At 33.6% G+C, this 24,978-nt stretch overlaps 1 protein-coding gene across 1 annotated transcript in view; it reads left to right on the top strand.

Annotated features, from left to right (window-relative positions):
- Positions 1-2,300: 2,300 nt before the first annotated feature.
- Positions 2,301-24,978, top strand: part of LOC132563734 (protein PTHB1-like) — a 45,915-nt gene continuing 23,237 nt past the window's right edge. The window contains exons 1-22 of the mRNA XM_060228487.1: positions 2,301-2,412; positions 3,316-3,475; positions 4,041-4,105; positions 5,043-5,156; positions 5,439-5,613; positions 6,800-6,878; positions 11,088-11,178; positions 11,707-11,802; positions 12,573-12,702; positions 13,091-13,272; positions 13,672-13,748; positions 14,293-14,349; positions 14,801-14,903; positions 15,548-15,652; positions 15,974-16,114; positions 16,451-16,546; positions 17,327-17,499; positions 17,932-18,084; positions 19,268-19,450; positions 20,290-20,491; positions 21,185-21,412; positions 21,945-22,084. Coding sequence (XP_060084470.1) covers positions 2,301-2,412; positions 3,316-3,475; positions 4,041-4,105; positions 5,043-5,156; positions 5,439-5,613; positions 6,800-6,878; positions 11,088-11,178; positions 11,707-11,802; positions 12,573-12,702; positions 13,091-13,272; positions 13,672-13,748; positions 14,293-14,349; positions 14,801-14,903; positions 15,548-15,652; positions 15,974-16,114; positions 16,451-16,546; positions 17,327-17,499; positions 17,932-18,084; positions 19,268-19,450; positions 20,290-20,491; positions 21,185-21,412; positions 21,945-22,051 — 2,829 coding nt within the window. The 3' untranslated portion in view covers positions 22,052-22,084. The remainder of the gene's footprint in view (positions 2,413-3,315; positions 3,476-4,040; positions 4,106-5,042; positions 5,157-5,438; positions 5,614-6,799; positions 6,879-11,087; positions 11,179-11,706; positions 11,803-12,572; positions 12,703-13,090; positions 13,273-13,671; positions 13,749-14,292; positions 14,350-14,800; positions 14,904-15,547; positions 15,653-15,973; positions 16,115-16,450; positions 16,547-17,326; positions 17,500-17,931; positions 18,085-19,267; positions 19,451-20,289; positions 20,492-21,184; positions 21,413-21,944; positions 22,085-24,978) is intronic.

Below are 24,978 nucleotides of genomic sequence, written 5' to 3' on the forward strand. Positions count from 1 at the left end.
GTGCGTGTAATCTCATTTAGTTGAGAAAGTGAATTATAACCATAACATATTAAACAGATTATGTTTACATCAAAAATGAATGAAAAGAACGTTTTCAGTAGGAAAAGTACAAAAATAAATTGTTGTTGAAAAATAAATATCGGATAGATGTGTCCACTTCCGGTAATCTCACGCTTGCGCCGACGTGAAAAATAGCATAGAAGCTTTCAGTCCTTTACCTGTCACTGGAGTTACCTATATCCAGTTGCTGCAAGATGTAATGCGTATTTTGACCTAAGGAGTGTAAGAAGTTTATTCATCATTCATTTATGGAATAATTCTGCATTCTGTCGATTGTTCTTGAAACTGTTTTCGATATAGTACATCCGAAGTCGTGACATCTCGGCTTCAATGGCCGTCAATTCCTTGGATATCATGTAAACAACCTCTTTCTTGGCACGTTTTCATGATTTTTGACCAAATTATTTTTTACAAGGCTGTCGAAACCTGCTATTCAATTCATTGCAAAGGATGGTGTTCGGTATTATGTGTGACCAGTATTATTATTAGCTCATAATTCCGTCTTACAACTGCTGGCAGCCCCACACCCTTTCCTCACATTCCAGCCAGGTTCCAAACTTGGATCGGCTGAGTGACAGAGAGTATATCAAACATATATACATGTTACACTGACCCACTCCTATTACACTTAATCTCAATTCGAGACTCTCAGAATACCACATCCAGCATCCCGCTTAAACTACTGATAATTTAGAGCACACAGACCCACCACAAAAGTATGTATGTAATCATCTTCAATGAAACACTTGTTACCTTGTGTTCAGTTTTGATTCCGGGAGACACAAACCTACTTGCTAACATGTACTTGCTGATATTTTAAAATTTTACATAATGTTTCACAAAAGGAATGTATAATGGACAACGGTTACTGTTTTATTTTATTTGTGCAGAGAATCACATGAAACACATAGACTTGTTTACTATTAGAATCACTTGTCTTTGGTCAACAAAATGGCCTTGTCAGGATGTGAAGATTAGTGTGTTTACTATACAACAACTAAGGTAATCTGGAGAGGACTAAGGGAGTTTTAGGCCCTCAAAACTAAAGTGATTCCTCCATTTATCCATTTTCTATCAAGTTTACATGTGATTATCCACATTATTTTTTAAATTGACTCATTCTTTCACAATATGGTTAATTGCTCTCAGGATTTTCTTTACAACAGGGACTTCTGAATATGACATGTGATGCACTCTAGTAATTAGTGACACTAGTAACCTAAATAAATAGGCAGATGGGACATGTATATTGTGTTAAGTGTGGTCCCTAGCATTCAGCTGATGAAACAGTACATTGTGATAAATATAGTTCATAGCATTCAGCTGATGGGACTTACTTCTTAATATCGGTTTAAAGAGTCATACTCAGCTGGAGACTTGTTCAATCTGATTTAATAAACATAGTGTTCTGTAAAAACCATGATGGGAGGTAAGGGGTCATGTCCAGATGACCTCAATGCTTACAATACAACTGGATTTTCAGTCAATCAAAACTCATCTCTTAAATACCAGTATTAGCAAAAAGAGGAAAAAGAAGAAGTGATGAAACAAGCAATAGAAAAAAGTGTAATGTTGGAAATATTTGAAACAAGTGTCACTTCATTTTCTTCAGAGGTGGTTCCTTTAACAGACAATGAGAATCCAAAGAAAACTCATATGTTTTCCTATAAACACATCCTTTTTGTTGCAAAGTGGGTTGCGATGCACACAGCCACCTTGGTATGGTTGAGATTCCGAAAATTCAGTTGTTATATTTTTAATAACAACCATGATAAATGCCGAAGTGAAACAGGCTCTGACAAGTTTTTGCCAACGTAAGTAGATTGGTTGCTTGAAAGGTCATCTGAACATGACCCCTTTCTCGACCACAGTCAGGTCTTCATAATGAGGTGTATTATGACAATCTGTATTTTAATCAGATGGGAGACATGCTTTATTCATGTTTTTTTTTTTTTTTTTCATTTACTTTATGGTAACACACAGGTAGAGTAGATGGAATCAATTTTCAACCTGGAGCCAATGGGTAACTGATGAAGACAGTCTTGTGACATCATTTGATATTCATCACGGTAGTGTTTAAGTCAATCACAAACAATTTGAATGAAATCCAACCAGTTTTGATGTTGCTTTTTTTAAGTCTGCTTTTTAAAGAAAAAAAACTGACTTGTACTTCATATTGATATCATCATTTCTTCAGGTGAATTTCAAAAGACGGTTGTCAGGAGAATTCCACACCAAAAATGTCGTTGTTCAAGGCTCGCGACTGGTGGTCAACTTCTGTTGGCGAAGCTGAAGAATTCGGACCAGGCTGCCTTTGTGTGGCCAATATTGATAATGGTTCTGATGGACTGGGTGAGTGTAGTGTGTCAGATGATTAAAAGCATACGTAACTGTTTCCTCCTCCAAAAAAACATTTCGTATCTTATCTATGTATAGTAAATGCAATTTTGTGTGGAGAAGTTAAAGCGACGTCACATCAAAGCTATTTTTTTTTTACTGATTCGTTTTATTATTGTATATGTATATATCAAATGTATGGCCTTATGAACAATGTCATGGTTTTTTTTAAGGAGATTTATTGATAATTATAGTATAAGGAAATCCTTATCTGTTGATCAATAGTCTGGATATGTAAATTTTTGCATCATATATGATAACACTTGGGCTCAAAACACTGTCACCTGTAAGTGAAAATGGCTTGCCGCCTGAACGATGGTGACAATGTTGGCGATTAGTGTCACTTATTTTGTAATATTGACTTAGAGTTATCAAATAACATTTTCCATATTCATAACAAAATTCAGGTTACTGTGTCACTACTGTCGCTGTCCTTTCTGCTCGCAGTCATGTGGATGTGTTCACAAAATGAACTGCCTTATTTCCAAAACTATTACATTACCTTATCAGCACTAAATTTGAGAGGTGTTTCCCGAACCAAAGAAGTGGTCAAGCTGGACATTAGAGATCAATTGTGAATCTCAGGATAGCATAGAAATGAAACTGGAAATATATAAAACATGTATGATCAATAACATAAATAATGTTTTTACTGTGATATCCCTTTAATATACCTTGTAACTACTTAACAGATGATATCTTTTTCATAACATATCCATAGATATTTTAACATGTTTGTCACCTAGGACATACCCCCAGGGAAGTTTTGTCTTTTCACAGATTGTTATATAACTGTCTTGTTGTTTAAAACATCATATAGCCGGGACAGATTTGTATAACATCTTTGATATTTTCCAGACAAAATCATCACAGGAAGTTATCAGGGAATCTTGCGAGTATATAATCCACGTCCCACCAAACAGGAGGATGGGTGGTCTGGCTACCGACCAGAAGATGTTCTGCTCGAGTCATCACTACCAAACCCGATTCTACAAGTGGAGGCAGGAGTCTTTGCCTCGTAAGTTGTTTAAGTTACATAAAATGTTTATAGTAGTCTTAATGACGAGGTTTTGAATAAGGATTATTGTATGTTTGACATTTATGGCCAATTTTTGGTAAAATTATTTGTTTCTAATCAATTTTCTTCACAAACTTATACCCAACCAATATTTATCTTGTGTTTGTGCTGTTCTGTCCATCCATCCAATCAATATTTTTATGACTAAAGCAGCAATTTTTATCAGATTTTTTTTCAAAGGAGTCCTGAACACCATTTCCAAAATTTTAGTGCATACAAGTCCCACTGTCCAGGACTTCAATATCAGAGTTCTAAAAATCACTGTGAAGTGGTTTGATTGATAATTTTCATCATTTTTGTTGAAGATATTATGGATAGTTATTCTAAATACATTGATTGACATTCACATATTTTCTCACTGTGGCTAATTTTTCAATAAATATTGTTTTAGGAAAGTATGACATTTCCTCAAAATTGTTTGAAATAAGCTGTGTCTGATATTCTGAGTAAAGGTGTTTTTTCTAGTTTATTTGGAAATAACACAACTAATTGTTTTATGTTATAGGGGATCTGATCTTCTCCACTTAGCTGTTCTACATTCAAGAAAGTTAGCAGTGTATAGTGTTTCAGGTAAGGAGAATGAATATTGCCCAGGTAAGTACTAGCCTTAGTATACAACCGGACTAGAGAGAATATCTCACTTATACTAGTCACAATGTCCCGCTTGACTCGATAGAATGTTAAACTCTAGGCTTGTAATGATTAGTCACAATATACCACAAAGAAGAATCTTTCCTTAGTAAATACTAGTCCCAATGTACCACTTGGTCAGAAGAATGTTTCCCTGGTAAATACAAGGCACAGTATACCATTTGACCAGAGAGAACCTTTCTTGAGCTTTATTAGTTGAAGGTAAACTCAGTAGATAAGTCAGAGGTTCTGGGTTCGAATCCTAGCAAAGACATTCAAATGAAAACTGACCTCTGTTACATTGGCATCAATTTGTCACCCATGAAGGGAAATGGAGGTGTTGACAGAATTATTTAGTCTCTGCTTCACAAGGCAAGCACCACTTTTACCCTGGAAAACTCCATGATGAGCTCTTTCCTGGAGGTGAAGTTTTATCCCTTGTAAACACTGGTTGTAATATTTTTATGCCTTTTGGCTATTGAGCACTTTTCTTTATCTTGATCGATGGAGCATATGACTGGTAAAATGGGGTCAAAAGTTTGGTAGTTAGAGGATGTATTGAAATTAATACTGACCTTGACTTCTGTTACTTAGTTGATGGCTTATTGCCCTATAAAAAAATCCTGCAAGTACTTCATATCAATTAATTTGACTAGACACGTCAATGAAGAAACGAGAAGTTAGGTAGAGATTGATAAATAACACTGACGCTGAAATTCTTGAACATAAAATAGCCCATGATATGATATCTCATTGAGAGGATAATTTGAACTATGGTGAGTGTTTATCTTCTCCTGTGTAAAGCTCTGTATATTTTGAGTGTAATGTTAAAGTTATCTAATAAGATAATGTGATGTTAACTTATTTTTTATTGTAGTAATGACAGGGGCTGTAGACCATGGCCGTCAGTATCAACTGAAGAAAACCTATGAGCATAATCTACAGAGAGCTGCTTTTAATCTCTGTTATGGTCCGTTTGGATCAGTGAGAGGTATGAATTCTTTTATCAAAGAACTTTCAAATGTAAACTTTTAGTAGTTAGCAAGCTGGTCATTGTACTTGATTAACTTTGTTAATGTTGTTTTAGACATCATAAGGAACTACAAATCACTCAAAACTTCATATTTTTATTGAAAAATTTAATATATTTGAATTTTGATTGAATTGCTTCACAAATTGATTTCTAGAAAACCATTTTACAGCAGTATGATATATACCATAACAATTTTTGTTTTCACATATTTTGTACTTTCAATTTTGTATTTCAATTTAGGAAAAGACTTTATATGTGTGCAATCCATGGATGGAACAGTGTCCATTTTTGAGCAGGAAAGTTTCTCGTTTAGTCGGTTCCTACCAGGAGCACTGTTACCTGGACCGATCAAATACATTTCTAAACTGGACAGTTTTGTCACAGCCTCATCGTCCTGGCAGTTAGAATGTTACAAGTAAGTATCCAAACACACATAATTGTGTAGCACCTTAATCCTATTATACTTACTAGAATTAACTTCTGACACTTTGGTATTTTAAACTTTAAGAAAACTAGAATTATGCTCAGATCATTTAAGAAAATTTCTGCAAAATATGGCAGCACTTATGTTACAAAAAATGTAAAAAGGGTCAATTGCTTGATTAAATATGGACTTCCCAGTCTAACTATCTTTAATGTGTTTGTAGAATATCCAATCTGATGATTTATTAAAGAAATGATAATTATTCAGTTGGTGATTAGATGGAGACTTCTCTTTTAAAGGGCTTCAATTAGACTGTTGATTGTTGCATAATGTTTTGTTTTACTTTTTAAAATTTAGAAGTTCATGTATATGCACAAAGACATACTGAAATTTGAAATTTACACATCAAAATTAACTTTCAATATAGAGGTTTAGTCATTGGCAAGTTACTGTAGTGTACTTGGCTGTGATTTAGCTCAACCTTGAGAAGGTTTTAAGTCACAGGGAGTCAGGAATCAAATTTGCTGTACCCTTTCAAGATATGTTTCATACCAAAGAAACCTTTGGTCATAAGAGTTGATATGCCAGGAATATGTGACAATAATCTACTTTCAAAGCCACAGGGTTTGAAATGAATGAATTCTTCTTACAAAAAATCCTGCTGGCTCGAGATACTTATGATCTTTACATTGTTGATGTGAAGTGTATTAATTTAGGATTCATATACCCAAGGATTGTACAAAAATCACAAGAAAATATCACCTTTAATACAAGTTATATCCAATAGTGTCTATTAATGAATTAAACTGCATCATACATATGTTTAGTCCTTCTAGGACTCGTAGGCATCCTACACCTGTTTTGTCCTTCAAGGACTAGTAGGCATCCTACACCTGTTTTGTCCTTCAAGGACTCGAAGGCATCATACAGCTGTTTTGTCCTTCAAGGACTGGAAGGCATCATACATTATGTTTTGTCCTTCTAGGACTCCTAGGCATGCTACATCTGTTTTGTCCTTCTAGGACTTGTAGGCATCCTACATCTGTTTTAACCTGTAACAAAGTTTCTGCAGATTCGGGCTTGTACAGTGTACCTTTTATAGTGAAGGGGACTAACGAAACACCAGATTTTGTACCAATTTCTAAATGAAGTTAGAAATGGCTTTTACCTTTTACAGATATCAGGTGTTAGCCGTGGCAACAGATTCCAAGACGAAAGAAGAATCTCAAAGCATGAAGTCTGGAAAACGGGTGAATGTAAGTCTACCATTATAGCAATAGAGGTTCATCACTGTATCATCAGAAATCACTCGTAATTTTTATCATCGCTTCAGAACATATCTGTAGTAGATGTTACCTGGTCTGTATCAATTTTATCAGGTAATTTCATGTGCTTGCAGTTTGTTGAAAAAAATATTCTCATTTTTCTCCAGTTAGAATTCTTTTCAAATTGTCAAAATATGCAAAATTCAAGTCAGTTGAATTTCTTTTATTTAAAACTGCATTTAGTAATAAATGCCTTGTTTGTAAAAATGAAAATGACCAGTTTTATGTCTACTGTATTTGTGTCTTGAATATGATGACATCTTAAATTAGTTGTTTATATGCAATACATGGTCCTACCTCTTCCTCTTGACAACTAAACTTTTGTCATGTAAACACTTCCTAAAACCTCCCCTGTATTGCTGTTGTGTATGATATGTGATCATTGTTTGGTTTGATAGTTTTGAGTACACACTGGTTGTATAACTAAATACCTTGATAAGTTTATGTAAACTTGGCACCTTCTCTGACTATCTAGAAATAGTAACATCAGCTGTGATATTGATGGTGAATAGAACACTGGATTGCTTTCTGACTAAAAACAGATTACTTATTTTTATCATTTTAACTGTTTTTTGCTCATATTATTCAAATTGTTGTAATATTCCAAAACACTGATTAATCAGATGTGAGAGAAACGGTTATAAATTATCAAACTTTGATTCAGAATAGTTAAATATACAGGTTAAAGGGCCTTGCTGTTCAATCAATGACTACTCTTTGTAACATATACAGGTTAAAGGGCCTCGATAAACAATCTATAACTTCTCTCTGTGTTACATATACAGGTTAAAGGGCCTCCAGTTACAATCAACTATTTCTGTATGTAACATATACAGATTAAAGGGCCTCAATGTACAATCAATGACTTCTCTATGTTACATATATACAGGTTAAAGGGCCTCAATGTACAAGCATTGTATTCTCCATGTTACATATACAGATTACAGGGCCTCGTACAACAAATGACTTCTCTATATAACATATAAAGATCAATGATAATTAGTTGCATCATGCTTTGGTGATACAGGTTATTTTTGCATGCATATATTGTATTAATCAGTGTCCAAGAATATTAAAACTTGTAGAATGGGAATTCAGTAATTGGACATTAATGGTACGTAATACTGATGATGGCGTTCACCGGTTCAAAATTTTGTAACTATGATGAATGCTGTTATGTAGAATAGAGGTTATGATAAAACCCATTGTAGCTTGTAATAGCATGTGACTATTCCATATCAAAGAAAACACAGATTCATTGGTTTCTGTTTAAAGTCTTAATATTTAGAAAAAATATTCAATTTACATGCTGTAAATAACTTTCAGCGTATGATTATTAAACATTTAAGGACAAGCACCTGTGTTATTTCATGACAATTTGGGATATTTAATGGAAAAATTTGATTGACCCTCCATTCACAGGAACACTTTTTTATTACTTTCACTTTATCATATAATGGGCAGGGACATACTGAAATTGTTGAAAGTGACAGTATGTTATAGTAGACAGCTTTGTTATGCATGATGAATTGGCTTTTTGAAGGTATCTGGCCGGGGAACTGTATGTGAGGTATGAACATAATTATATGCTGCGTAGTGTCTGTAGTGTTCTATAGTTCTACATATCATTAACCTGAATCTTTAAATGTCTAAAATAATTGTGATTTCATAATTTTTTTATTATGCTTTCGCAGTTGCTCCTGTTTTCTATTTTCTAATTTTGTAAAATATATTTGAAATGGCTAGCATTTTACTTGTGTGTAGTGTTGCTGTCTTCAATCAAATACTGCTATTATTAATCTGGACTTTAATAGGGACAGATTGTATTAGGTTACTGACAAATCTGATTGTATATTTTGTATTTATTAGAAGCTGATATTAAAGAATTTATGTTATCAATTAAGATATGGTATTAAAACAAAAATAAACTTCACTGTGTTAGAAGCTGATTTTGACAATTAAGACTAAATCTGTAGTTACATCTATCAGTTAAAAGGTTCAGAACAGATTTATGTATTCCTGTGTAGAAGACTTAACAACTTCAGTATTTTTACAATACAGATTAATCTGTTTGGCATTGTACTGCTTTGTGCTAATTTTGTTTTAGGAATGACTGGTAACTGCTTTTTGCATTAATTTTCCTTTATAAAATACTTAATGTGCATTTGTTATTAATATAATCGAGCTAATCTAGCTCCTACATGCTTGGCTAGATGTATGTTGAAGTTGAGGCATGTGCTTATTACTGTGGATTTTTTGCAGATTTTAAGTTGAATTGTTTTATATTTAATGAAATTTATGTACATTGTATCTTGATTATATGAATACAACCAAAACAGTTGATAATTTCTTGTTAAATTATAAGTTTTTGATTGTTAAATTGTCTTTCATAGGTGAAGTTGAAAGTAGTTTTATTTTGTATACATTGCTGTTAAAGTTACTGTTAAGATTATTTTCCACAACATTGAAAAATAGAATCCATAACTTGTGAATTGAAGTCTGTAGTCATCTATATACATGCATGTGTTCACACATGTTAAGTAGCTATCTAAATTGCAATGAATGAATTTGATCACAGCTACCTTTCTAATCATTAATAAGTGAAAATTAAGGAACATAGTAATGGACAAGATCCCTAGTAACATCAAAAGATATTTTTTTTTTAGAACTAAGCAAAATTAACTGATTTTAAATGTAGTGACATACCTACAGATATACATTGTTAATGGTAGATTTTATATTTAATGATCATCATAGTTAGTTTTTACATATATATAGACTTTGTAAAACCATGATGAATAGAATCTTATATTCCTGAACATCTGTAAAATAAACAATTTTAAAGAATTAAAGGTGACAGTGTTATGAAAACTTTTAAGTATGTCTTAGTATGATAATATTTAAATGGCTATGGAAGACTGCATTTCTGTTTACTGAAAAAAGAATTTGTTTTATTTTTTTGAAAGTATCAAATAAGGGATCAAATTTTGATAACATTCTTTTACTAACTCCTACCTAATTTATTAGCTAGACTGTTTTTTATTTACACCATATAAATATAGATAATTATTTTACCTAGATTAACAGTGTATAGACACAGTACTATAAGTAGTAGATCTTGCCTGTCAGATCAATCTGAACTCTTCAAAGTGTGGGTATTTCTGTCTCTGTGGTCTTTTTACTACAACCCTTAATTGATAAAGCATGTCATTACTAAGAATGTGATGTTCTGTTTCTCTTTCATTGCATGATGACCAATGCCTTAGTGATTTCTTTATACTATCTCTCCTGATAAAAGTACTCTTTGTGTAAGGTCATAGTGATCAACTATTTTAATATATTGGAATGATTTCTTCTCAGATAGAAAAAACAAAGACTTGGGTTATTATCTTTGATGAGGAGACAACAGAAATTAATTCCTTTGAAACCATTTAAAACTTAACTGGAAGTGTACAAAACTCTACAATTATTGAAAAAAATTTTTTTTTTAACTTGATGTTGCTTTCAACTTCTAGATGATATAATAGCTGTTTTTGAAGTCTGATTTTGAGCTTTGATGAAGTTTGATAAAAAATATTTCAACAAAATATATTTAAGCATGTTCAGTCCATATCAGTGACTAAACATTATTTTTGAGAACCAAATCTATAGTTTGATTAAATTATCATGTAACTGAAGTGTGTAGTGTAATAGATATAGGTGTATAAAACTGTAAAATAGTTTTTATTCTAAATAGCTATCCAGTCACTGCTTTCATATTCAAATTTATGCTGTCAAGTAACTTTTTCTTAACTGTATATTTTAATAGGTTAAGAATAAATGCAATATCTTAAGAAATATATTCCACTTTGATATGTGATCAATGAAACTGCATCTCTCGCTGCAAGGAGTGATTACATTTCTGTTTCAGAGTTTCAGTTAAGTATGAGGTCTAATCTTAACAATGTAGTTTGGTATGAGATGTAAAGATATATTAGTGTTACCAGGGAATGTGATATTAATGAGCTTTCAACACCAACAGTTTTCAGGTTTTATGTTGTTTCAAACATCTTTTAATTCAATGTTCTCTTAAAGATTAAAAGTATTTTTGTTTTGAGTTCCAACACTTTATATAATTTCCATGTAAATTGTTTTTTACAGTATGACTGGTGTTTTAATATTGGTGAACAGGCAGTGGACATCTTTGTGACACAATTCCAACAAAATGCTCCACAAACTATATTAGTTTTAGGTAAGTCTATAGTCAGTTCCAGCAATATACATGACAAACAATATTAGTTTTAGGTAAGTCTAAAGTCAGTTCCAGCAATATACATGACAAACAATATTAGTTTTAGGGATGTCTAAAGTGTCATTTCCAGCAATAAACATGACAAACAATATTAATTTTAGGTAAGTCTATAATCAGTTCCAGCAATAAACATGACAAACAATATTAATTTTATTTTTACTGTTGTTCTGATGATGGCTAGCCTAATTAGCCAAACCATGTCAACTTATAATGAAACCACAGAATCCAAATGTTGATGCTCTGTCTTCCGTGTCATCAGTATTTACCTTCCTTGATGGGGCTCTATCGAATACCATTGGGTATCCATCTTTGATTTCTTCATGATCCGATCGACGGCCAGACAACTAGGACGTAGGTTCTCTCCCTCTCCATAAGGAGTTTTTTATTTGATATTAGTTTTAGTTAGGAATTTCAAAAAATCAAATGCAAATATTGTTTTTTACAATGCAGGTGTGTTTTGTTTTTCAGGAGAAAGGAATATATTTTGTTTAACAGAAACTGGTAAACTTAGATTTATGAAGAAGATGGAGTGTGACCCCAGTTGTTTCCTTCCCTATGCTTCAGGTAAGCTTTAACTTATACAAGGCAAGCTGAATTAAGCTTAATATTTGTTGAAGAGTTAGGATCCTGGACATTTAAATTTATCATTTTATGAATAAGAAAATTGATATTAAATGTTATTAAATGTTTTGAGCCGTTCAACTCAGAGGTACGATGTAGCATACTGAAGATACTCCTATTTAGCTACAAAATGACTGCGTGGTATCCTAAACTCAAAAAAAAAATAAAAAATAAAAAAAAAGGAAATACCAACATGTTAACATAATCATAGTCCAAACTCGAAGTCAATAACACTAGGGCAAAATAGGAACAAAATAAAGCTTTACACAAAGACTCCTGAAAAAGTATGAGGCAAATAAGACCAGATGTATATTTTCACTTGTCAATAATATCAAAAGTATTTGTATAGTTTGAGAAGTTTGATATGAAGTTGTCCTCTACACACTCTGATTAAGAAATTTTACTTAACTGGCCTATGTATAATCATAGATTAAATAATTAACATACTTCTTATGTTCTCAACATAATTGTATGTTGAGGTTTAAACCCTCCTTCATTTGGGACTGTCAATTTTCATGATTTCCACATAACAACAAGCTTGATTTTTTTTTTTTTTTTTTGCAAGAGTGACTGTACTTGTACTTTAAGTCAACACAATAAAAAATTATTGTCAGATTATCAATTGTCATTGGTCCTGTAACAAAAATTGTGATAGTAGATTGTATAAGCCATAAGGTTGGTTTAGCATAATGGATGGTTCTGTTTGTATACAGTCAGTGATGGAGGTGTTAATTATCTGGTGGGTTCACACACCAAGTCCTTAATGGTGTACCAGGACTGTACACTGAAATGGGCCGCCAAGCTTGACAACATACCAACACAAGTGTGTGTCGGCACATTTTCGTAAGTATTTTAAATTTAACATGTTCACTTTACCTACATGAAACACAGAATTTATATAACCTTCCAAAGCTCAGTATCCTCGCCATTTCTCTGAAACTAATCAACATATTTATAAATGGACACCTGATATTATGAAAGATAGAAGAAGCTTAATATCTAAATTAAACTCATGACTTGTAAGTAGTTAATTCTAATTTTTGTGATACTTAGTCAAGACAACAAAAGGTTTCTTTATGAAAAAAATATGGGATTATGGTGTATATCAAGGAAACTGATCGTTCATGTATAGCATTTTGACTATCTGATTAAAAACCTATTTTTTGATGAATGCAGGAAGAATTTGGTTATAGAGTCATAGTAATGTGTTAGAGATTTGAATATGTTACAGAGACCTGAAAGGTGTGATTGTGACACTGAGTGATGACGGAAGATTGGAGTGCTCTTACCTGGGGACAGACCCTGCACTGTTTATTCCTCCGACTACTGAGGCACGAGAACTGAACTACCCCGATATGGACCGAGAAATGGCCCTGCTGCAGAGAAAAATCAAACAACTTGCAAACAAATCGGGTAAAAATATTAAGCAAATTTTAGTGTAAGATTTATGGCGGTTTGACATGTTTGCTGAAAAAAATTGATATAGATGCCCTTTGTTGTAAGTGAAGTTATAAAAAAAATCTGCATAGTATGGTATCAAAGAACAAAACAGAAATAAGTTTTGCAAATTAAAGAAAAAAGGTTTTGATGAAGGTTCTTGAATTCAGGGTTGATAGGTGATTTAAGTGTTGATAAACAATTATCTGTATAATTTGTCTATACAGAGATCCTCTTACATTCTTTTGTTTTAATTTAAGGGTTAGAAAATTAAGTTTGTGTGGTTTTTACGTTTAATGAATTATTTGTATTTCAATATTTTACTACTATAATATTCTCCATGGCACTAATAGAATGAATTATTTTGTGTTGCAGTGATTGTGCCAAATGTTAAGCAAGAAGATGACCTCACAATTTCATGTCAGGTCAACTCTAGTCTAGACGAGATATCAGTAAGTTACTACCATCAAAATACCTGTAATTCATTCTAGGATTGTTTTAGTCTGTAAAACTCCTAGATCAATCTGGACAAAATTTACTACAGAAAAGAGTTGTATCCCCAAAGTGGTACATTTTCCCATCTGAATATAAACAAATTCCTCATCAATAAAATTTACTGGTGAAAATTTATAAAATTTATAGAATATTTTTATCTATCGGTGGTATAGAGAAGATATATATTAACTCTATTGTGTTTTGTAAGTTATTTCTGCTGTAGAGAATGTCCTTAAGACCCTATTGTGTTTTGTAAGTTATTTCTGCTATGGAGAATGTCCTTAAGACCCTATTGTGTTTTGTAAGTTATTTCTGCTGTAGAGAATGTCCTTAAGACCCTATTGTGTTTTGTAAGTTATTTCTGCTATGGAGAATGTCCTTAAGACCCTATTGTGTTTTGTAAGTTATTTCTGCTGTAGAGAATGTCCTTAAGGCCCTATTGTGTACTGTAACTTATTTCTGCTACGGAGAATGTCCTTAAGATCCTATTGTGTTTTGCAGGTTGCCACAGGTATGGAATATGATGATGCTGAAGGAGTACCATCTATCACAGTTAGAGTAAGTGTTATTTGTATTCAGGGTTACACACTAGTTTTAGAAATGTTTAATAATTTTAGTTGTCCTTTAATTAATTTTTTTTAAGACACCAAGCAGTCATTCCAGATATTTTTAAGGTTATGTACAAACATTGGAACAAAGACCGTAGTAATCTTCCAATTTCTGCCTGAAAAAAATCAGGGTAGGCAAATAGAATTTTTTTGCTTTTGTGCTATATATACATATGCCTTTCCTTTTCAAGATAATGTTTGCTTGCTTTTGACACTGACTTCCCAAGTACTGCATATTGATTGGGGAAATTATGGAACAGACTTAGATAACATAGATAGTGAAGAAAAGAACTTCTTAAGAATATGTAGTGAAGAGTTGAGAGCAAAAATAGGAACATGCCTGTAACTATAATGACATATCTCATGATGTAGTCATATATTTTTTATATTTTATACTACAGGTCCAGCTTAAGTCACGACTACTTCTGGAGAAGATAAAAGTGGTAGTACATGTAGACTTCCCTTTGGCCACCAATTCCCAGACATTTGAGGTATCAGATGTTGGTAAGTTGTTCTTGGAAAATCATTCGATTTATATAACAAGATGTTAGCCTGGTTTCACGTCACAGAATACCATAAGCACAAACACGGAAGTAAAGGTGAATATTTCTGACCGCAATTTTCATAGACTTTCCTCTGATGAGCCCATAGCACAATTTCCAAAAGTTTGATGAGTCAAGTTGCAAAGAGATGTAATGGATGCTCAAAATTTTAGTGAGTCCCGCTGAAAAAGCATGAGTTCAGGGCTCAAATAACTGAAACTTTAAAATCAGTGAAAGTTAAGTAAACCCCACTGTAGTGAATTTAGGAAGGTATACTGTAATAAGGTTGTCTGTCCATCTGTTTGTTTGTCCGTTCATCCGTCTGTAGATGCAACAATGTACTAGCTGCATAATAGGTATGAGTTGGCCCAGGATGACAGCTATAGTTTTTTCTGTTTTATTGTTTCTTTTCTTGCTCTAATAAAGACTCTTAGTGATAGAGAGAGAACTTTGAATTATTTTCTTTATTTATTGCAGTATCTTTGATTATGTATTTAAATTAATGTTACAACTGGGCCATAGCTAGGACCGAAGGAGTGGAGTATAACATCATGATAATCATGAGCCAGGAATACAATGTTATAATCTCATTTTTGTTAATTTCAGATCCCAATAAACCCTCGGAACATTTTGTGTCATTCTTTGTTCAGGGAAAAGGACTCCCTACCACATTAACGGCGACAATATCCGCAAATTATATCAGTGCTTCAGGTAAGAGGAATCCATGATTTGGTTTGATTTGGACTGTTGAGTCAACAGGAAAAAATATATAGTATTACACAGTTTGCCTATACAATCGTTAATATGTATGAAGGAAGTTCTTTTCAGGAGACATCAAAAGGTAGGCTATATGCACGTCAAATCTTCAATTTTTCCAAAAGACGGAAAGAAAAGGATTAAAATATAACACTGTAATCAACTCTACAGAAAACAACAAATTGTCAACATATTCAGAATTCAAACTCAAATCCAGTAAAATGAGGACAAAATATGAACCAAAGGAGATCATTCAGCTGTATGTGTTTGTTACAGGAGCACCAAGAATAGCCACAGGGAAAGTCAAGCTCCCCATCAGACTAGTAGTGAAGCCAGTTTTACCAGTAAAGAATGCTGAACACAAGATTACTCTAGATTCAAACAAACCTCCTGCAAATCTTTTAGACATTTTCTCAGGTAAAGGTCAACAAACATGCTGATTTAAAATTTGTACTTATTGATAATGATCTGGCTGACTTCCATGATACTTTCCAAGTCAACACTTCAGTCTGCCTATTGCTGAGATATATTTTGATATTTAAACAAACGCACAGCTAAAGCACAAAATGTTTTCAATTCGTGGGAATTGTCCAAACAACCTCTGAGATTCTTTTTTCCGTTTAATACAACCCTCTTTCTAACTTCCCAGACAATTTTGAAATAAACCAAACCTTCTAGAAACTTATATCTCTTATCAGTATTTTTAATTTAAAAAGGATCTGTGTATTTCATTTCTGAATATTTTGTTTGTAGATTTAGCAGGAGAGAATGCAGGGGGACAGGGAGCTGCTTTAGGCTTCCAGTATTATGGTGGGCCTATTGTTACAGTACTCGCCTCTAAAACCTCACGTAAGTATTTTTTTCCTTCTGAAGTCCACAAATTGTTGAAATATAACAATTTAATGTATTTATAGTCTGTTTTAAATCTGCTGTGAGCAGAGCCTGTTTTTATCTGTTATATTAAATGTAACATCTTACTCGCAATATAGTGTGTTCGCCAGTAAAACCTATCATCTGTCTTTTATAACAACCGTAAAAGCCATGACAAGTCAAATCAATACTAGCATTTACTTTACAATCTGTTTGCAACATACATATATATGTGAAATGAATATGATTCTACAGCAGATCGAATGCCAACCAAGATGTCGCTTATTTCCCTCACTTGTTATAGGGGCAGAGTTCTAACATTCATCAACAATATTCCATTAGGAAAAAGCGAATCATTGAATAATTTATTCAAATTGAATCAGACTGATGACCTGTCTTTATCTTATATAGATCCTATCTTGATTTATTAGATAGGATAAATCATTTTTCATTAGCAGTGTAATTCATCTAGTGGAAGAGCAATGATTTTATTGTCACCAACAATAACCATATGCTATGATGACCACACATTAGATATTTAAGTTTATAGTGCATTTCTCTCAGGGACTGGAATGGCTTTCACAGAAAATGTAAATATGTTGCTGAGATTAAAACATTTCAGTGATGTTGGAAGATGCTGTTTACAGTGATGAACACGATGATCTATTCAAATTTAAAAGATTTTCAAAATAATGCAAAATTTATTGCAATCAAATAAAAATTAAGTGTAACAGAATTCCATCTTTCTTTTGCCATCAGAGCGCTACAGACTACAGTGTGACAAGTTTGAAGGCTTATGGTTGGTTACCAAGGAGATGGTCGGTCGCCTTAACAACCACTTTAATAAGGGCAAGGTCGGTGGTTACTCAATGTACTACTCCTCACAGCTCCCCCTACAGGAATACTTTGACCTCATTGACAGCCATTTTGAGGTAAGTATGACATAGATTGACAGCACATTATAACTGTACCAAATACATCATATAACCATCAGAGTGCAGTCCAAATTTTAAGAAACCAAATTAAATGCACAATTTAATTTATCAAATTTTCTTCCATTTTCCTTCATGTGAAGATTTTTCTTTCTCTTTTCCTTTTGTTTAGGTTGTGTATGTTTACAAAGTATCTAAATCTAAGACTTGATTTTAAAAGTGAGATTTCTATTCTGTATCAAACATTGAAGGAATGACTGATGTATATGTTAAGAGCTTATCAAGAGGTTATCATTACATTGGTCTGGTAATTCAAGTAAGTTTCATATTTCACTCCTAATTGATCAGGTGATTTAATTTATTCTCTCTGAATTTTGTTAAGAATTAAATTTGTTGTGCAAAGGTACATGTTGTGTTTACTTATTTTTCCAGCATCGCCTGAATGCAAAGCGATGTAGTGAGATGCTGGCTCAACGAGCGTCACAATTCCGTGCAATACAGCGTCGACTTCTAACGCGATTCAAAGATAAAACCCCAGCCCCTCTTGGCAACCTAGATACCTTGTTAGAAGGAACCTACAGACAGGTAGGTAGCAGCCATTTAAACTGACTTTCCTTGCTGTTTCAAGGGACTGATAAAAAACATCAGATTTTAAATATTGTAATTGTAGATATATAAGTACTTATAAACGAATTGATTTGTCACCCAGAATGACTGCATTATACCTCTAAATGTTTTTTTGAATTTTATGGATAAATATTGCTCATAAATCCAGAAGTACTATAATCCATGTCAACCTAAATCTGTTTATCATTTTGTTGACATAAATTCATGGTAACTACAAATTAAAAAAGAATATAATATTGTTAATGTTGTAAAAACCTTGGCCTATTTTATTGTTGAATAAAGGAAAAAAAGAAATATCTTCTTTTTAGAGCTACCAGACAGTAATACATCTAACCTAACCCTGGTTTTGTTTATGGTATCACATAGAATTGAATGATAACCCTACTTACATGTATAGAATTGAATTATATACTTATATAAAGTAGTATACTGTTATCACTTTGTCTATGCATGAGTGAATACATGATAACCTTGTGTACAAAATATCTCATGAACCCATGATCAGCTTAAGTTCATATTCACACCATAGCAACACCCAACCAGGGTCTACACTGATTAGAATTTTGTGAGTATTGGTAAAGGGAAAAGGTCAAAGGTCACTCTTGACCACTTTTAAAGTAAAAGCTTTTGTAAAAGATATCCTGAACATGGACAGATTTAGAACATAATCACACAATAGCATTACCCACCAAGGTCAACACCTGATCAGATTTTGATGGTCAAGGTCAGAATTCAAAGGTCATTGCTGACCATCTTTTGAAGAAAAAGCTGCTTGTGTACAAGATATTTCATGAACCCCTTAATAAATTAACAACAGATTTAGGTTGGAAGTGAAAGGTGAAGGGTCGGGGGTTATATCTATATGAGCCTCTACTCACTTCGTTTCTGTTGATGACTTGATTAGAAGGAATAAAGAGTAGAGTTAACCATTGGTGATAATGATTTCTGTTTAAAGTCCAGGGTTCTTGTAAGTGTTTATACTGAAATAGGCCATGATAGATAGGTAAAGGAGATTAATATAATCTACTAACTTATTAATCACACTACCAGTATGTTCATCTATTTTCTTCCTGTGTTCTGTGTTAGTTTCTATTATATCTGTAGTTATTTCTGCTATCCTGATTTCTGTTTCCACCTGTAGTTGTTACATCTGGCGGATGCCGTTGAAGACAACAGTAAATCACAAGATATGGCTGCAAACTCCCTCAACTGTGGGACACACCTTTTCAACCTCCTCATACGACTTTGGACCAGTATGTCTGATGACGAGTTTAAAGTTCTACAACAGACCATCACTCCAATTGTACCCAGTTCTCAGGACCAGGTAAGTACCCTGTTATCATATGGCATTGTCTGTCCAGCTGTCATCTGTCCATAAGTCCCTCATTTTATTGATAAAAACATGTATAACATTACAAAACTATTCCTCACACAGGTAAGGGGGGGGGGGTTGAGTTTTCATCATTCACTCACATCATTCAAGCCTGTCTAGACTTTTTTTTAAATTACATGCAAATACACACATTCATGTAATATTACTTACATATTTAAACCAATACCCAATAGCCATCACATTCAGTTTGTGTTTTCCTAAATAGGATTTTGATTTTACAGATTTCAAAATTAATTGCTCTTTGCTTTTTTATCTTGACAAATTTTAATTTTAAAAGACTTTTCTTAAAGAATTTATTACAGTGAGATCAAGCTGTATTGTATTTGAAGTATATTGATTTAACATTTTACGATTCATTTCCAAATTTTATGCATTTTTTGTACCAGTTATAATGAAATTACTTTGATGTATATAATAATAATACTGTAGTATTCTGTACGTCAATTAAATGAGGTTATCTTTAAATACCCAGGTCCATATTTGAAACCCTATATTGACTTTTTCACAGGTATTCAGTACTTTTTTTGTTGTATATGTAGATAGATACTCCTGTGATTTAATTTATTTCATCTTGAGATGTTTAGAGAAATGTTGTCAACATGACAAGCACATAAAAGGTTGAATGAACTGTAGCAGAAAGGTTGAAAAGGGGCAAAAAATGTGATGTTTTGGAGACATATATCTACTAGTAGTTAATGTCAAGAATCTTTATAGTAAGTACGTTTGACTCTGCACAGCATCCTTTTTATCTGTAAACTTTATCCCCTCAGGGCTGGGAGGAGTCTGTTGATGCATCCGTGACACACCTCCTTCGTACAACGTTAGCAAAGTCTGCCAAAGACCAGACTTTAAATCCTCAGCCGTTACAAATGCCGGAGGACACCAACAAAGTCAAGAAACACATTGCTCTTATGTGTGACAAGTTAGGAAAGGGTGCAAGACTTGTGGAGGGCATGCCTACAAATACAGCAGGTAGTACATCAAATCTCTGGTGTGACAAGCTAGGGGGCGGGGGAGAAAGGGGGCGGGGAAGGAGGGGGACGGGAGATACCAAAAACAGCAAGTAACATGTTTCATCACTCATATGGTGATTGAGGAGAGGCAGGTTTGTAAAGGGCATGTATATAATCTCGGCTGGTAGTGTATCAAATATCCCATATGATAAGCTATGGGGCAGGGTTTGTTGGTGATGAAGGTGGGGGGATGGGGATGGGGGATGGGGAGCTATTTGTTGACACGGTACCCAACACGGCAAGTAACATACTTCATCTCTTGTACAATGATTGACGAGAGGCAGATTTGTAAAGGGCATGTACACAAACTTTACCCATGTAACTTATACTTAAGTACTCAGGTTAAGTTTAACATTTAATCATTTGGCTCCACTATAAATAGCATTGTCCCAGAAGTTATTAACAGTGAAAAGAAGAAAAGTAGAAATGACTAGAAGTGTCATTTTATCACTTGTTATTGAAAGAATGACAGGTTTGTCAGTTGTCTAACTGTGGAATTTGATTGTACAAGTCACCTTACAAGCCACTGCAAGTAGGAATTTCCCGTACATCAAGTGGTAGAGTGTCTAGCTACTGCGGCTAGAGACTGAGGGTCACTAGTTCGAACCCCATCAGGGGCAAGGTGTTTTTCATTACTTTGTTTATGTTTTAGTGAATATGGCACCTTCACCGCGAAAGGAAAAGAAGACCAAGATCTCGGCCACAAGTAAAACTGTGATGGAGAATGGACACATTGACACTAGTGATGATACAGAGACATTGATTGGTAGTCAGTTCGGTAAACAGAAACACAAACGGAAAGAGGCAGATTCTCTGTCTTATCCCAATGGAATGTCGGAGTTACCTACTCTTGGATTACCGGTGGAAAATCGACCAGATGGTAAGAATTAGGAAGCAGCTAGCTCCATTGAAGCATGCGATTCTGTTCAGAATTGAATGTTATTGGGATTACCTCCCTTAACACATATGTGTTGGTTTATGGGGACGAAACCATTTTTCCAGCACTTTGAATGTAATATTTCAGATCAAATTGGGTAAGGCTTGCAAATATTACTAGATGCCATTAAAGGCCTAGTCGAGGGTTACCAAAAAGAAAAATAAATTCAGTAGGACTGTCCTTAGTTCATAAACAGCAAACCCTGGTCCAACTGGTCAAATTGTAGAGGGAATGGCCTAGGCACTCACTCACTGACCAGAGTGAGGCTGTCATTTAAGGGGTTTCTAATGATTTGTCTATATGTTAATACTTCTGTAGTATATTGACTCCTAGGATAGCTGGTAATAATAATACTGTTCAGTTTTGTACGGACAATTCAAGCTTACAAATTACAGAATTTATTATTCCGTTCTATGTATACTGGTTCTTGAATTTTTACAATTTTTCAACTTTGATTGTTCTTCTTGTGTGACAGAGGGAATGGAGATTCAGAAGAAGAAGCAGATTGAGGCCATGGTCCCAGATTTGGATGACATGGAGGAACAGATGGAAGGACCTGGGTTAGTGCCTTTAGAAGACTGAAGAACATCAAGACTCACAGCATCACTGGGCATGGTAGGTTACGAAGGATTACATTCAGAAGTAACTTCATCTATAGGATAAACATGTGATTGTTTGACTGTAGATTTACTTGTCAATATTTTATAAATTGACTCCACTAGATTAGCTGCCATATTTTAATTTTTTTTATTATTTCTATCCTTATTTTTTTTTTTTTTTTTTTTGAAAGTTTAAGATCAGCTGTGTTAAACATTAACACAAATAAAAGGGAAATTTTTTGGCATCTTCAGTGAAATTTGGTTTAGAATGCATGTTAAACTACATAGCCATATATTTATATTGGAAGGATATTTTCTAACTTATTTGAAAGTCATTCATTTAAATAACAATAGTGTGATCATAAGAACTATGCAATGTTCATGAAAACAAGCCATAATATGTATCTGTTCCTATGTAGTAGCAAGTGTGTTCTTATTAGATAAAAACAGGGTAGTACAGATCAGATGTGGCTTGAAAATAACTTGAATTTATGCTTGAAATAGATATATTAATCATTTTATATTTTTTCAAATGTCTCATGAACATATATCTGCACATTAATAGACATACCTTCCAAATTATCTTGTTTGTTAATTAATTGAATTCATCACAAGAATTCCACTGCTTTTTGGCTTCTGTCTTCTGTTGATTAATCACTGGTATTTATGAAAGAATGTTGTTGAGTTAATCAGTAATTTACCTCAAAATCTATTCTGTCTCATACAAAATATATGAAAACTGTTTGTCAGTTTTAAGTGTGCCATGTTAGGCTTCTTTAGCATAACTCAGTTGAAACCATACAGGTGGTCCTGGAATTATTCCACTATACACAAACACACTTGTACCAGATGTTGGAGCTGATATATGTAAAGCTGAAAATGCAAGGTTTTGGAATTTCCTGTCAGGCATAAAACAATAAACTGATGATATGATACAATCCATTTTACGTATACTTAATAGCATAATGTTTCCAAAAATATGTGAACGAACCAGGACCCTGTTTTGTGCTGAAATTTTGAAAACAAATGATATTCAGCAAGCTAGTTTTGGACAGACGTGGCTGAACTCCTCAAACTGCATGTGCTAAATATCCCCTAGTCAAGCTTTGGTGTTGATCTGTACCTGGCATTATTCTTGCAAGTTCAACCAGTCCAACAGTTTCAACTTTTATACGAAAGCGACCTTAGACTTTATCATCTCATCACTAGGAGTTTCAGTGATAACAAGAGTTATTTCCCTTCCTCCACAGTTGGTAACTCTGTACCGTGTGCCATCCACATGTTGTATATATAACATTTAAGTCTAAATCAAAAATATTTCAGCCAACAAAAAGTAACCTGCTTTGTAGTTTAACAGTTTTATGGTGGACATGATCCTTCAAAAAAATTTAATAAAAATCTCTAGATTAAAATGAAACTACAGCAAGGTAGTGCCAGAAAGTCTTCTTCCTTCACTGTCTGTTCTAACACTGAAATATTTGTCAGAACATTTTCTTCAGATCTGTAATGTTAATAGAATAAAAATTCTTATAACACAACCCGTAGAAGATTCGAGTGTGACATTTTGATGACAACATGGTCACATTCATCAGACATTTGTCTCCAGAGAGGAGCAAACTAGCATTCGCCTTCGTAGTGTATGACATGGTAAGGGATTAACTGACTTTTTCATCTTTAATCTTATGTACACTGAGGTTGAAGATAGTGTGACAATATAGCAATCAGATTATAGACCAGAAAAGAAAACGTGGAGTGATTCCTTACCAACTCAGCAACCCTTAGCAACTTTTCTTGCTACTGATGTATCAAGTTTTGCCTCTGATTATGTTGTGTGGCTAATGGCCGTATATTTTGATATAAGCTTTTCTGCTTGTGAAGTCAGATACCAGTAGAATAAAATTCTGGTTTTCAGTTTTTACTAATTACAACAGATTAAATTTGGTAAAATGTACATGGGTATGTGGTAATTACTGGGTGTCACAGGGGTTTACAAGTTAAATCTAGTCCCAGGGTTTATAACAGGTTAAATCTGGTAATATGATGGTTATGTGGTAATTATTGGGAGGTCCCAGGGTTTATAACAGGTTAAATATGGTAATATGTGGTTATGAGGTAACTATTGGGAGGTCCCAGGGTTTATAACAGGTTAAATCTGGTAATATGATGGTTATGTGGTAACTATTGGGAGGTCCCAGGGTTTATAACAGGTTAAATCCGGTAATATGATGGTTATGTGGTAACTATTGGGAGGTCCCAGGGTTTATAACAGGTTAAATATGGTAATATGTGGTTATGAGGTAACTATTGGGAGGTCCCAGGGTTTATAACAGGTTAAATCCGGTAATATGTGGTTATGTGGTTACTATTGGGTGGTCTATAAATTGGAACTGGGTTAGCATTGGCACAATGACGAGGGTGTTAGGTTCAACCATCAATAATTTGATATTTTGTCGTGAGCAGTTTAATTTCTTAAACTGTCTCACAGTTGGGAACCAGGCTTTATTCATAATTTGCATGGTCATGACATAATATCTGGAACCGAGTAAATGAAAAGAAAATCGGCATTACATTTTTCACATTCTTGATTTGAATTATGAAAAAGGAAAACTACCAGTTGTAATACCTGTATATGCTGTAATAGATTTGTGATTTATACAGGTTTGGGTGATGTTAAGATAAAAAAATATTTCAATCGATGTGTTTTACTAAAGTGGTTTAGATATTTATACAGATTTTTAATCAGAAATAAGTAGCTTCCAATTTTTTTTTTTTTTTTTTTGGAGAGGGGTGGGGAGGGAGGCTTGTCATTGAACATATATAAACTAAACATCAAATTTCTTCTTTCCACTTGGATGTGAATTATTTGTAAAACTTTTTTAACTATTTAAGGAAGCTCTGAGAGCTCAGTCA

This window comes from Ylistrum balloti, unplaced genomic scaffold (assembly GCF_031769215.1).
Source record: "Ylistrum balloti isolate Yb309-2 unplaced genomic scaffold, AGI_CSIRO_Ybal_v1 Utg369676, whole genome shotgun sequence".
NCBI classification, from domain to species: Eukaryota; Metazoa; Mollusca; class Bivalvia; order Pectinida; family Pectinidae; genus Ylistrum; species Ylistrum balloti.